The sequence below is a fragment of the Canis aureus genome, chromosome 6 (assembly GCF_053574225.1).
Source record: "Canis aureus isolate CA01 chromosome 6, VMU_Caureus_v.1.0, whole genome shotgun sequence".
NCBI classification, from domain to species: domain Eukaryota; kingdom Metazoa; phylum Chordata; class Mammalia; order Carnivora; family Canidae; genus Canis; species Canis aureus.
The window spans coordinates 79,469,643-79,481,804 of NC_135616.1; the positions used below are offsets into that span (position 1 = coordinate 79,469,643).

The window sequence follows — 12,162 nt, forward strand, 5'->3', positions numbered from 1 at the left end:
AGGCACTGTCTTCAGTGATTTTCCTATAATAACTCACTGACATAATATAATGTTTTTATAACATTATAAAATAGATGCTGTTATTATTATTCCTGTTTTACAGATGGGGAGGCAGATGAAGGAAGTTAAATAACTTGTTTAGGACCCCAAGCTAGGAAGCAGCATGCCAGCTAGAGTTGCCGGGGGTGGGGGTGGGGGTGTTGGGAAGATGGGGACAGAGGTGGTGGGAAAACCTTCCAGGTCCTGCGTCCTTCACCACCACCCTCTACTGTGCAGGGTCTGTACCTCAGTGCTGGAGTCCAGAGACACTCCGAGCCTTTACCGTGAATGATTCCTGTATTTTTTCTTTCCTTCTTCCTCCGAATCCGACTTCTTCCTTCCTATTTTGCAGCTTTTATTTTATTTTTAAAAGATTTTATTTATTTGTTCATGAGAGACAGGGGGAGAGAGGCAGGGACACAGGCAGAGGGAGAAGCAGACTCCGTGCAGGGAGCCCGATGCGGGACTCGATCCTGGGATCCCAGGATCACGCCCTGGGCTGAAGGCAGTGCTAAACCACTGAGCCACTGGGGCTGCCCTATTTTGCAGCTTTTAAATAACATACCAAGGAAGAGAAATAATTTACCCAAATTCACTCAGCCTATGATGGAATCATTTGACCCAGAGTAGCACCTCCCAGACTTTTTTTTTTGCATTTCCTTCCTCTCTCCCTTTTTTCTTTTTTTCTTCCTTTTCTTTTCTTTTCTTTTCTTTTCTTTTCTTTTCTTTTCTTTTCTTTTCTTTTCTTTTCTTTCTTTTTTTTAAGATTTTACTTATTTATTCCTGAGAGACACACAGAGAGGGGCAGAGACACAGGCAGGGGGAGAAGCAGGTTCCCTGCAGGGAGCCCGATGTGGGACTCAATCTCGGGACCCTGGGATCACACCCTGAGCCGAAGGCAGAAGCTCAATTGCTGAACCCCCAGGTGTCCCGACCATCCTTCCTTCTGTCTTCCCTTTCCGTTTCCCTTTCCCTTCCCTTCCCTTCCCTTTCCCTTCCCTTTCCTTCTCTCTCTGTCTCCTCTTTCCTTCCATACCCAACCTCTGGACTTTGGGGGGGACCTCGCCCTCCCGCCGCCGGGCAGCCGTGTCCTCTAACGGGGCCCTTGCAGGAGGAGCTGTCCTATCAGCACCACGGCCGCCGCTGCCCAGCCTCAAGGGCGGGGAGGACGCGAGAGTCCTGCTGGGAACCTGCAGCCGCTGGGCCTCGGGACCTGGGAGGGACCAGGATACAGTACCCGCTTACCCGCCCTCATCCCGCCTCTGGCCCGCAGACCCCAGGGAGCTAGCGCTTAAGTTCTCCCCACGTTCTGAGCTAGAGTCAAATATTTATAGGCCACGAATACTTCCTGGCTCCGGGGTTTGCAGAGCATTGGGGAGCCAGTAGCCTCCGTTTGTCCTGATGGGGCCTGAGGCCAGAATGATTCAAGGCTGAAAAAGGCTGGGAGGTTGGAGGTGGAAGGGAGGAGCGGGGGAGGTCTGGATTGAGGCTGTAGGATAAGCCGCAGAGCAGGGTGGGTACAGACTCAGGTTGGGTCCACTGCGCCGCTAATGTTGGCTCTCCCGGTTACTGGCTGTGTGATCACAAACTCCTTAGCTTCTCGGGCCTTGGTGTCTGAGCCCGTAACGTGGGGATGATAATGTAACCGCCGACTCATAGGGCAATTGCAGTTAATATAGGTAAAGAACCCAGAACGGTGCTTGACATGCAGACGGTAAGGCCAACTAATAAGTGTTGGATTTAAAAATAAAAGACCCCAGGGCAGCCCGGGTGGCCCAGCGGTTTAGCGCCGCCTTCAGCCCAGGGCGTGGTCCCGGAGACCGGGGTTCGAGTGCCACGTCGGGCCCCCTGCATGGAGCCTGCTTCTCCCTCTGCCTGTGTCTCTGTCTTCCTTTCTCTCTCTGTATCTCATTAATAAATAAATTTTTAAAAAAGACCCCAGGGCGAGGATGAGAGAGTAGACAGTTGGGGTGTAGATGGAAGAGGGGGAGCCAGATGAAATGGAAGTACATGCTGGGTGGGGCTGCGTGCTGTACTAGGGACTGGGACTGTGCCCCTCTCCCTGGAAGCCACCAGCCTCTGGACTCACCTGCCATCCATCAAATTGTTCCAGTCTAGGTCTAAATTTGTCTCCTCCGGCAGCCCTGGTGGCGCAGCGGTTTGGCGCCGCCTGCAGCCTGGGGTGTGATCCTGGAGAGCCGGGATCGAGTCCCACATCGGGCTCCCTGCATGGAGCCTGCTTCTCCCTCTGCCTGTGTCTCTGCCCCTCTCTCTCTCTCTCTCTCTCTCTCTCTGTCTCTATGAATAAATAAATAAAATCTTTTAAAAACATAAAAATAAATAAATAAATTTGTCTCCTCTTCTGAGAAGAGCAGCTGTTTTCCTTAACATAATTTTTGCCATTTCTTGAGCCTCTACTATGTGCCAGGCGCCATGCCAGGTACCTTATCTGTATCCTCTCATTGAATCTTTATAAAACTCTAAGTTTTTGTTTTGTTGTTGTTGTTGTTGTTTACAGATGGTTTTTTTTACAGATAAAGGCTTTGGGCTCAAGAAAGTTAAGATACCTTATCTATTTTTTTTAAGGATTTTTATTTATTCATGAGAGACACAGAGAGAGGCAGAGAGACACAGGCAGAGGGAGAAGCAGGCTCCATGCAGGGACCCCGACGTGGGACTCGATCCAGGGACTCCAGGATCATGCCCTGAGTCAAAGGCAGATGCCCAACCGCTGAGCCACCCGGGCATCCCTAGATACCTTATCTAAAGCCATATAGCAAGAAGTAGCAGGTCTAGGATTTGAACCCAGGTCTTCCTGACTCAATAGCCTTTACTCTTTCCACTACAAAATTTCCAACTGTCTAGTTTGCCGTCGCACCCACTGGGGGGGCATTCGGGTGTTATTACATCCAGCTTGGGCAGTGTTCTTCGTGTTGACTTGCTGTAGATATCTGATGAGAGCCTGGCAGGTACTTTCATCCTCCTTTGCTCTGCGGGCGGCTCCGGAAGAACCAGGCAGTTCAGCCTCCACCCGAGGGCGTCTGGGATGGAGGGACACTTGGAAAAAGGTTCTCTGTCCTTGTGATCATAATGACAATACTTGTCGACTCCTTGCTGTGTCCCAGGTACTGTTCTAGGCACTACAGTTATGGACTTATTTACTCTTCAAAGCAATGAGGAGGTAGGTCCTAGCCTCAGCCTCATTTTACAGCTGAGGAAACTCAGAGTTTATGGGATTTGCCCAAGGTCACACCCTCAGCAAATGGCAGAGCCAAGCTTCGAACCTAGGCCCTGTGGCTCCAGCATTTGTTCTCTCACCACTATATTCCTCAGAGTCTCTTGGAAGAGCAGTACCTTGGAGCACTGACAGATGGACCACGGGCATGCGAGGTTCAGTCATCAAGTCTGCTCCCCAGACCTCAAACCCCCATCCCCCACCCCCCAACCCTGCTGCCGCCCCTTCCTTGGAGCCTTCCCAGATTCTGCTTCATGGTCAGACTGACGCACACACGTCCCCACAGCACTTTATTTTGCCTCTTTTGGTGCAAAATGTGCTTGTGATGACTGTGCGTGTTTCCCCCCACCAGATCATTGGCTCCTTGAGAGCAGAACCTGGGTCTCAGCCGGTGCTCGACTGCTCTAGCATCTGGCAAAGCACCTGGTGTATGGGAGGTACTCAACCAAGGTGTGGATGGTTGAGCAAAAGGATCGTGTAGTGAATCCTTTTGAAAGCCCGATGAGCTTTTGTAATGGGAAGTACTGACTCCCTAATGTAACTACGGAGGAGGGAGCCCCAGCAGGCGGGGACTAAGGAGCACGTGAGACCCCCTCCTTGAGTCTGCTCAAGGGGTTAAGTGACATTCCAGATCAGAGCACTCAGGAGGAGGAGGAAGAGAGAGCATGTTTAGGAGTGGGGGATCTGGCGGGCGCCCCCGATCCGACATGTGTGTGCACACACACATTTGCATGTCCATGTTCACGTAGGAAAGATGTAGGCTCCTTGCTGACACTCCCAGCTCCCCGCCTCCTGCCCGTGTGCCTCCCCAGGTATAGTGACGACATCTATACTGAGAGCCAAGCTCTCTGGCTTGAACAGGCCCCGTCCAACACAGACAGAGATGGTCCAGCTCCCGGGCAGGGTTCTGTGTGACAGTGAGAACCAGGAAATGAAGACCGTTACAGCCAACCGTGTTCACCCCAAGAGGCCGAACATTTTCTGATACTACCTTACTCAGCCTGCTCAGGACGTGAAGAAACAAGAAGGCAGCAAGGATTTCTCCTCATTTCAAAGGAGAAACTGGGCCCCAGAGCACACATGGGAGCCTCCCAGTTTCTTCAGTCCATTAAGAATGCAGCTTGGATACCAGAGTCAGTAGACACCTGGCTGGGCCCCAGGAGAGGTCATCTGGACTCGCCTCACTCTTGAGCTTTGGAGGCACCACTACCCATGTGTCTCCACTAAGACCCCATCCCCCATGAGCACTCTTTACCTTTTTACCCAGGCCTCCCATCTGCTAGAGACTTGTAACTCCATAGTCTTCATCCTCAACCCTCACCTACCCCAGGTGTGCCACTTGCTACCGACTGAGCATATTAAGCGCGTGGCCAGACTGGATTTGGCCCATTCTCTCCCTCTCCACCCCTATTCATTGCCTTCAGCCTCTGACGGGGCGATGCCCTAGGACCATCTTGGCCTCCAGGACCAACCAAAGTCAAACAGCATATGAAGGGTACAGGGAAAGCTGGCCAGATCTGAGGAATGCTGGAGAAAAAAGGAAGGAGGAGGAGGAGGCCTCCTCCAGAGCTGCCCATGACTGATGTTCTTTTCCAATTTTCACCTGTGAACCAGGTTTATGCCCCCATCCTGTTTCCCACAATCTCTAGGAGGCCCGAGCTGTCAATCACGGCAAGGACAATGTTGATAGGGAGGCTGAGGAGTGCATCCTGAGGCTGGACGTGCATTCGATGGCCATGGACTAGGGGATCCGTCCTTGGGCCCCAGGGTCCTGCTCATCTGCTCTTGACGCACAGCCTTCCTGCTTTCTAGCTGTGTATGTTCTCGGGGAGCTTGCTTAACCTTCCCAGCCTTGTTTTCCTGACCTGGCGGATAGGGATAATAGAAGCCACTTCGGAAGGTTGTTGTACAGATTAGAAAGCATGTCTCAGTGAGAGAGACACTGATGACGTCTGGGGAAGATACGCTGGTGTCCTCTTGAGATCTCTGTAGAGATACTGAGCACCCGTGAGCTCCCACTCGAAAGGCAAACCAGGAAGGCTCCTTGTGTGGCCCCTTTCCCACCAGGCTCAAAGAACCCAGTGTGTTTGGGGATCCCTCGTCCACAACCCCAAAAGCGGTCTGATGCTCCCAGACTCGCACCTGGGACGGTGGCCGCCCCTCCTGTGCACATGCTGCTCCTGGTCTAGGTGGGGCCGGCCTCTGGGCCGGAGGAGAGGGCCTGGCCCCAGCTGCAGGGGAGAGGGAGGGGTGAGGCTCCTGGACCTACCGCAGGAATGTTTTTATATCCTCTTCCCATCAAGCTTTTGAAAAAATGATGATCCAGTGAAAGCAGCCACTGCATCTGCTCCATTAGCAAGTGAAGTAGAAGCAGCTTCTGGGCCTTAAGGCTCCCTTGGCTGGAAGTCTGGCCAGTCCTAGATGTTAGGGCCTGGGGGAGTCTGGGCCAAGGGGAGCTGGGGATGCCTCGGGGACAGTGTAGGTGAGCTGGGCTCTTGGGGGATCCCTGGACACGACAACGTGGGGGGAAGAGCAGTTCACGGGAGAGGTGCAGGCGCACCGAGATGCTGTTCCGGGTTCTGTCACAGAGGTAGCTCCCAGAGGGGGTGCCTGCGTGGCCGAGGCCCCCACACTGGGATCTGACGGGGGCTGGGCCTACGGGGAGAGGCACAGGTGGCCCGTGTGGTCCTGTGCCAGTGGAGGGATTGAACGTGGGAGTGCTGCAGTCTCTGGGGCGCGGGCCGCGGTGGCTCGGTGGCCTCGGGTCCTTCTCATGGGGGGTCAGCCGATGAGTTCAGCCGGCCGGCGCACGGCTCAGCTCTGTGCTGGACGCCAAGGTCAGCAGCTCAGGGCCACACACACCTTCCACCAGGCCCGTTCTTATCCCTCTGGCCCAGCCTGGCATTGTCACCGGTGCACGTAGCTGACAACCAGTGGAGTGGCTGGGGAGAAGAAGGGGGACACCGTCCGTTGCTCTCCCCTCTCCTGGGGGAGAATTCCCACAACGTCTTGAGGGCAGGCTAAAGCATGATGTTCCTTCTGAATCGTAAAGACCTCCTGTCACTCCACCTGACTGCAGCGGCTGGATTTTATCCAGTTCTTATTGTGCAGGCTGGGCGTGGAGAGTCTCACAGCTGCCGTGAGCACCCGCTTGACACCCTCTGAGATTTCTTTGTGAAAGTCCTTCTCAGGCCCTCCTGTGGGGCTGGGGCTGGGGACGGGCAGGGTGCCCTGCACGGGAGACGGTGGGCAGGCGGAGGGGGACTCAGAGTATCCTTTCAGTCTACGGCCTAGTGGGGGGTGTAAGGTTGACGGGAAGGACGCAGGAGTCAGGCAAGCCTTGAACGCGGTCCGGTGGACCCAGGCCGCCACTGGAGGAGTGGGGGCAAGCTGGCTGTGGGCACCCAGACACACGCGGCTTTGCCTTCTCTGCTGGAGGAGCTGGGGGCTCCTGTGGCCCATCAATAGTGGCGTCAAATCAGAGGAAACGGGGAGGGGATCATAGCATTTTGCTTCCTAGTGGAAATTATTTCGTCCATTAGTGGAGCAGTCCTGCAAGCCCCGACTCCGCCATTCCACACTGTGGTTCTGTAAATCCATCAAGGTTTAGGGGTCCACGTTGACTTCTCATATGTAGCCTGTAAGTGGTCCTCGGCCACGGAGTCAAAGGTCAGAGAAAGGTCGACAACAGCCATAACAACCCGCGAGGTTGCCGACGGCCCCCTCTGCCATATAAGGGGGACAGCCCGGTGGCCTCAGGTAGACCAGCCACACTGTGATGGTCTTTTCTCTGCTCACATGCCCTTTGTCTCCATCTTCACCCAGTGGCAGTCAACCTGGGCATTTTCCTCACATGTGATCATTTGCCTACATTTTTCCTCCTTCCCCTATAGGATACATTCCTAGGCCGGGCATTGTTCCCACAGCAGTGCCAGAGTGCCCTGCGGCCCTGCACGGAAGCTCGATATTATACATTCTCTAAAAGGCACTAAATTTGATAGTGAAAAATGCTGACATTTAATCTGCATCTCTACGATTTTTTTTTTAAGATTTTATTTATTCATAGAGACAGAGAGAGGGGGGCAGAGACACAGGCAGAGGGAGAAGCAGGCTCCATGCAGGGAGCCCGATGTGGGACTCGATCCGGGGTCTCCAGGATCACACCCTGGGCTGCAGGCGGCGCCAGACCGCTGAGCCACCGGGGCTGCCCCATCTCTACGACTTTAAGGAGGCCTTTTGTTTTTGTTCGGTTTTGGCCGGTTGTGTGTATTATTTTGTGGATTCCTTGTTCAGGCCTTTTGCTCTTTATTCTATGGGGTGTTTGCTTTCTCTTATCAATTTGGTAGAACTTCCTTGTCCCCCATAGATGTTGCAAGTATTTTCATAGGTTATTGATGGCTGGGATGTTTTGAAAGGGCTTTTGTGTCCATACAGAGATTTTTATTTTTATGCACTGAAGTGTATCAGTGTTTTCCTTTATAATTTATGCCTCTAACATGGGACTTTTTTTTTTTTAAGATTTAAATTATTTATTCATGAGAGACACAGAGAGAAGCAGAGACACAGGCAGAGGGAGAAGCAGGCTCCATGCGGGGAGCCGGACACAGGACTCGATCCCAGGACTCCAGGATCCCACCCTGGGTCTAAGGCAGGCGATCAACCAGGGATCCCCAGACATGGGACTTTTAAAGGCCTTTCCCACAACGAAATTATGGAAACATTTGTGCGTGTCCTGCAAATCCTTGTATGGTTTCGTTTTCTGCATTTCCTACATTTAACTCTTTCGTCCATCTGGGATTGATTGATCGTGTCTTTGTAAATGGCTTCAAATTCCCTGGGAAATGAAAGTGATTAATAGAGCAATTCATTAATTAACATGGCAAGGAGGAGAAGCTGGTAGAGGAGGAGAGGTTGAGGATATGGGAGAGGGATGGGGTAATTAATGGATCAAGGGCTGAGAGAGAAGGGGCTGAGTGAGGGCTCCAGGGTGCACAGGGAAGGGCTATGAGGAGGACTGTGAGCCCAGTGCCTGAATCTCCAGTGACCGAGAGGGTGGGGACAGGGGGAGGGAGGAGAGATGGCATCAATGAGGACCAGTGAATGTTACGAGCCAGGTGGCCCGAGCTGAGGGTGGGGGGAGGTTTACAAGTTTGTGGTTTGTGGGGACTGAGATCGCCCCATCTCTGGACCCAGCGGGACCTGGACGATTACGCTCCGCCGGACAGGTATCCTGGGCGCTTTTATCAGATGAGGTGGCAGGTGGGAGGAACATGCAGAGAAACGGCTGAGGGCACAAGGGGGTTGGGCAGAGGATTCTAGACTCAGGCCACAAGGAAGGATCCGAGGAGGAGAGTCTATGAGTCTATCCCTGATCAGTGCAGGGCAGCAGAGGCCAGGGACGTTAACTCAACTCCATTGCACAGAGCACCGTGGTTCACAAAGCACCCTCGTGTGTGTGTCTGCTTACGAGCCTCACGGCGGCGTTTCAGAGCAGAGAGGGCACGGGCTTGTGGGCACCGATGGAGTCAGGACGTGCAGCCCCGAGTCCTGATGCCCAGCCTGGAGCCTGGGGCCTCCTCGGCTGACCCCAGCTTCCTCCTTACCGGCTCAGGGGCAGGAGCTTGGGATGGTGCCTGACGCTCTCTCCTCTCCTCTCCCTGCAGGACAGTAGACCTCATCGCTGCCGCGCTAACCATGAATGGGATGGCCAACGTGAACTCTGCCAGCCGCCCCCACTATGCCTCCTCCATCCCTGTGCCTCGAGCTGCTTCCCAGACCAGGATCCACACGCCGGGCGCCTCTCCCCAGCTGCGGCCACGCCAGGCTGGCCTGGCCCTGAGCCCCCAGCGTGCGGCCTCCCCAAGACTGGGCAAGGCGGGAGGCCCTTCCAGAAACTCCTCTCCTAAGGCCTCCCGGGGGAGAGGCTCCCCCAAGCCTCCTGGGGCGGCGAGGGAGTCAGCGGAGGGTGGTGAAGGCCTTTCCAGCTCCCCATGGAGCAGTCCCAGGGCAACCCCAAAAGCAGCCCTCTCCAGCTGGGCTGGGCCCAGAAGAGCTGGGGAGACACAAGGCACCCAGGGAAAGAAGAAGGTGGCTCCAGAAGGGATTCCAGTCCGCCAGACCCGGGGCAGGAGCCCATCCCGAACGAGCTCTCGCGGAGACACTCAAATACCAGGGGCTCCTGAAGGTCGAAAACCTCCTAGCTACCCAGGAAAGGATCAAAGGGATACAAACTACAAAGGTTCGGGGGTCCTGAGGTCTTTGGAGCCTGATGCTGGGGCAACGTCAGGGGCTTCCTCCCCGGGGTGCAGCCCCGTGCAGAGCAAACGCCCCTCGCCCACCCCAGGGGCCATCAGCTTCGCCTCGGGCCATCAGCAGAGTCAGCCGGTCACAGCCACAGTGGCCCCCTTTCAGTACAGGTGAGCGGGGGGAGCAGGTGGGGAGGGAGGCAGAGAGCGGGGACACAGCAGCAAGCCCAGAGAGGAGGGGGCCTCTGTGCTGAGGAGCGGTGACCGACCCACCAATGGAGGGGCCTGAGTATAGGCTGGACGTAGGGGGCTGGGATCGCTGACGTAGGATTGGGGACATCCAAGGGGGCCCAGGATCCAAGCTCTGGTACTTCTCAGAAGACTCACCCTGGGGACTCCATGACAGGCGGGCTGATAAGGGGAATCGCCCCGGAACGTCCATTTCCCTTGGTCCCGGAGACAGGAGTGTGTTAGGGTAGCGTGGATGCTTGAGCAGCCACAGGTGCAGGCAGGTAGGTCCGTCCCAGCCAGCTCGTCTGGGACACTGGCCACCACTGGCTGTTGGGCGAGGTGCAGCATCGAGGGCGTGGTCCCTCCCGTCGTGGCGAGTGAAGTCTTAGCCTCTCCTTGGCACCCCCAGAATCTTCTGTGTGTCTCTCTCCACGTACCCTGTTTCCTTCTGCACGGCGTTTCCCTCGTGCCTGGCACCCCAGGCGCAGCCAGGATTGCTTCCTAAACGGCCCGACAGGGGTTTCACCTTCCTAACAACGCGATCAACAAACGCGTCTCTAGTTTTCTCCGCACGGGGCACATTGAGCGCCTGGAAAAATGTGTCCATCAAGTACATATGCTTTTTTTTAATAAAAACCTAATTTTGATAAAATGGTCATGATAGAGGTAAACCAGGTTTTAATTACCAAGGGTCACACAGTTTAGAGATGCTCGAATGAAGTTCCTCCCTGGCTAGCCTGACTTCCCGGGCTTTGTCTCTGTGCTCCAGTGAGGAGAAATGCATTTCCACCTCCGGGGTTTAGAGAAGCTCAGGCACTATCCCCAGCGCGGTGGGGGTGTCTGTGGCCCCAGAGCTTCTGGAGGGCGGGGGCGGGAACTGCTAGGACCTTGCTCTCCTACTGGACAGAAGCCATCAGTCGCCTCAGTCTCCGGAAGGTTCCAGGCGCCCTCACACGTAACAGACGCGCAGGGCCCGGGGCGAGGGAGCCAGCAGGCCACGGCTGCTGCCACGGGCTCGGGCCTCTTTTCGAGGATCACATTCCCCGGAACACCATATTTTAAAAGGGGCACCGAAGCCCAAAACCACATTTCAAGGAAGACAAACAGGTTGGTGAGGGATCCAAAAACAGCGTCGGAAGAATGATTAAGGTCGCCGAGGCGGTTTACTTTGGAAAAAGGAGACTTAGCGAGGGTCTGAGAGCTGTTCTCAAATATTTGAAGAGCTGTTGTGTCGTAAGATGAACCGGATTTACTTGGTGTGGCTCCAGAGCACTGAGTCGGCGTCACGGTGGTTAGAAGCCCGTTGGAGACAGACTGGGGGCTCAGCAGGGAGAACTTTCTAGCAACGGGAGAGGCTTACGAATTACCGATAAGGTGGTGAGTTCCCCGTCACGGCAGGGATCCGAGCCCACATGACAATCAAGGGAAGGGCTCACTCGGGGGTGCGGGCCCGCCCAGTATGGCCCAGTACGGCCCAGTACCGCCCGCCCAGCACACCCAGGTTCCTCCTGCGGGCCCTCAGGAGCTGCGCCCGGCCTTGCAGCCAGGAGAGCTCGGAGCCAGTGCGGCACAGCCCCCGGGGGCCTCCCAGGGGGAACGGGTCTCGGCCCCCCCGCCCGCCTTCCTTCTGGATCCCGCTCCGGAAAAGCGTCTAGGCGTTAAATTGCTTGAGATTCTACATCATCTGCCCTACAGGCCCCCTGGCGGATTTAGAGCCTGACATTTTCCAGAGGGGTCAGAACTTCTCCCTTTTCGGACATTTCGGGGCAACCTGAACAGAACCGTGTTTCCTTCGCTCCGCAAACGTTCATTGTACACAGACCTGGAAACGGGTCGTACCGACCTCGGCGCGGGCGGTTTTCCGGTTTTCTTCACTGTCCACCTCCTAGACCCGGTGTCTCGGGCCCCGGCGTAGGGTTGCAGGGAGGGTCGTGGCTCTGGCAAGGGCGGAGGAGGACGGAGGGCACCCCGAGGTCCCGCAGGCCGGTGGGTGGGGCCCGGAGCCGCTGCCACAGGTCACTCTGCCAAGGGCCTGGCTGGCTGCCTTGCAAGCTTTATAGCCGGGGCGCTGCCATCTGCTCCCTAGGACTCACCGACGTCTTCTCACGGACATCTGCCCCTGCCCCCGGCCCCTTGGCCTTTCTGCAAAGCTCCAGCTGCTCGCAGAGGCAGAGGTCATCAAGCTGCCCGCCGCCTCTGCCTCCTGCCTCTCCAGGGGGCAGGTCCGCCCCCAGCCATCTCCTTCCAGGCTCCGTCCTTCCCAAGGCAGCGGCTCTCCTGCCTCATCTCTGACCCGCCACCGCCTCCCTCTGGTCACCCCTGCTGGCTGGACCCACAGAAGACCAATGCCTCTCGGGGGGCTCTCCAGGTCCTGGGGTCTCCTGCCTCTACTGCCTCTAGCTGGTTCCCTCA

The 12,162-nt window shown here is 55.7% G+C and overlaps 1 protein-coding gene across 6 annotated transcripts in view; it reads left to right on the plus strand.

Moving 5' to 3' along the window:
* Positions 1 to 12,162, plus strand: part of NAV1 (neuron navigator 1) — a 242,916-nt gene that overhangs the window by 64,251 nt on the left and 166,503 nt on the right. For all 6 annotated transcript variants that reach the window (XM_077902448.1, XM_077902451.1, XM_077902452.1 and 3 more), the window contains exon 2: positions 8,938 to 9,690. In XM_077902448.1, coding sequence (XP_077758574.1) covers positions 8,969 to 9,690 — 722 coding nt within the window. In that variant the 5' untranslated portion in view covers positions 8,938 to 8,968. The remainder of the gene's footprint in view (positions 1 to 8,937; positions 9,691 to 12,162) is intronic.